General features: G+C 45.3%; 1 protein-coding gene across 1 annotated transcript; it reads left to right on the top strand.

Annotated features, from left to right (window-relative positions):
* Positions 1 to 358: 358 nt before the first annotated feature.
* LOC141819027 (serine/threonine protein phosphatase 2A 57 kDa regulatory subunit B' kappa isoform-like) lies at positions 359 to 1396 on the top strand (the record flags this gene model as incomplete). Its single annotated transcript, XM_074706409.1, has 1 exon — positions 359 to 1396. A coding segment is annotated over exon 1 (1038 nt), but the record flags the coding sequence as incomplete, so codon positions are not given.
* Between the last annotated feature and the right edge of the window lie 3 nt (positions 1397 to 1399).

Raw genomic sequence — 1399 nt, 5'->3', positions numbered from 1 at the left:
CTAGAATTCGACGTGGCCTCTTGGAGCCAGGCTTCGGATGAAGGTCTTCTCGCCGGATCCGTAATCGTGGAACTGGGACTTCAAGGTTTCATTTTACTTGCTCTGGGATTCTTTCTTTCGTCTGCTTTCCCGATGGGGATCTTTATTGGCTTTATTTCGGTTGGCTTTGTCGCCAGGTGTGGTTCCATTTGATCTTAGTTTGATTATCGGTTATTATTCGCGGATTTTTCGCTCCTGTTTTTCCGACATCTTTTTTTAGAAACTGGGCTGCGATTTGCTGCAGTTTGTTACATGTCGTTTTCGTTGCCTAACTTTAGCAGCATGAGCTCGATTTGATTTCGTCCCCAACTTGAGCACCATGTGGAAGCAATTCCTAAGTAAATTGCCTCGCAAGTCTTCCAAATCCGATTCTTCCTCTGCTGCCGCCCATGCCCATTCAGGCAGCAACGCGGTGGCGTGTTTAAACGGGAATCCAATCCGTTGGACCAGAATCGGCAATGTAGTTCCCTCCCGATCAAGCACGGTCAAGCGAACTGCTTCCGCCATATTCCCGTCGAGTGTTGTCACAAGCATTGAACCTCTGCTGCTATTCAAAGATGTACCTCACACGGAAAAGAGGAACCTTTTCATCAGTAAGTTGAATCTCTGTTGTGTAGTCTTCGATTTCTCTGATCCTGACAAGAACTCCGCTGAGAAGGATATGAAACGGCAGGCACTCTTAGATCTCATTGAATATGTTGATGTTGGGAGCTCTCGTTTCACTGAGTCCATGATTTCTGCTAGCTGTAAGATGTTTGCTAGTAACTTGTTCAGGGCCTTCCCACCAAATATCCGATCTAGTTCTGTTGGTGGGGAGGCTGAAGAGGAAAAACCTATGTTTGAACCAGCTTGGTCCCACCTTCAACTGGTCTACGATTTGCTGCTTAAGTTCATAGAATCCTCCTCACTTGATGCTAAGATCGGGAAGAAGTATGTAGATCATTCATTCATTTTGAGACTGCTTCACCTCTTTGATTCTGAGGATCCTAGGGAAAGGGAATGCCTGAAAGCAATATTGCACAGGATCTATGGAAAATTCATGGTGCATCGTCCTTTCATCCGGAAAGTGGTAAGCAACATATTTTGTCAGTTTGTGTTTGAGACCGAGCGACATAATGGGATTGCTGAGTTGTTAGAAGTCTTTGGTAGTATCATCAGTGGGTTTGCATTGCCTCTAAAGGAGGAGCATAAACTGTTCTTGTGGAAGGTCATTATACCTCTGCACAAACCAAAAACGATTGGCGTATATCTCCAACAGCTGACTTACTGTGTGGCGCAGTTTGTGGAGAAAGAGCCTAAGCTGGCAACCTCAGTTATCAATGGGTTGCTGAGATGTTGGCCAGTAACCAATAGTCAGAAG

The sequence above is a fragment of the Curcuma longa genome, unplaced genomic scaffold, assembly GCF_044706935.1.
Source record: "Curcuma longa cultivar G26 ecotype Majalengka, Jawa Barat unplaced genomic scaffold, ITB_CL_G26_1.1 contig_27397, whole genome shotgun sequence".
In the NCBI taxonomy this organism is placed as follows: domain Eukaryota; kingdom Viridiplantae; phylum Streptophyta; class Magnoliopsida; order Zingiberales; family Zingiberaceae; genus Curcuma; species Curcuma longa.
Note: the sequence above shows the minus strand (reverse complement) of the source record. Positions and strands in the feature narration are given on the sequence as shown.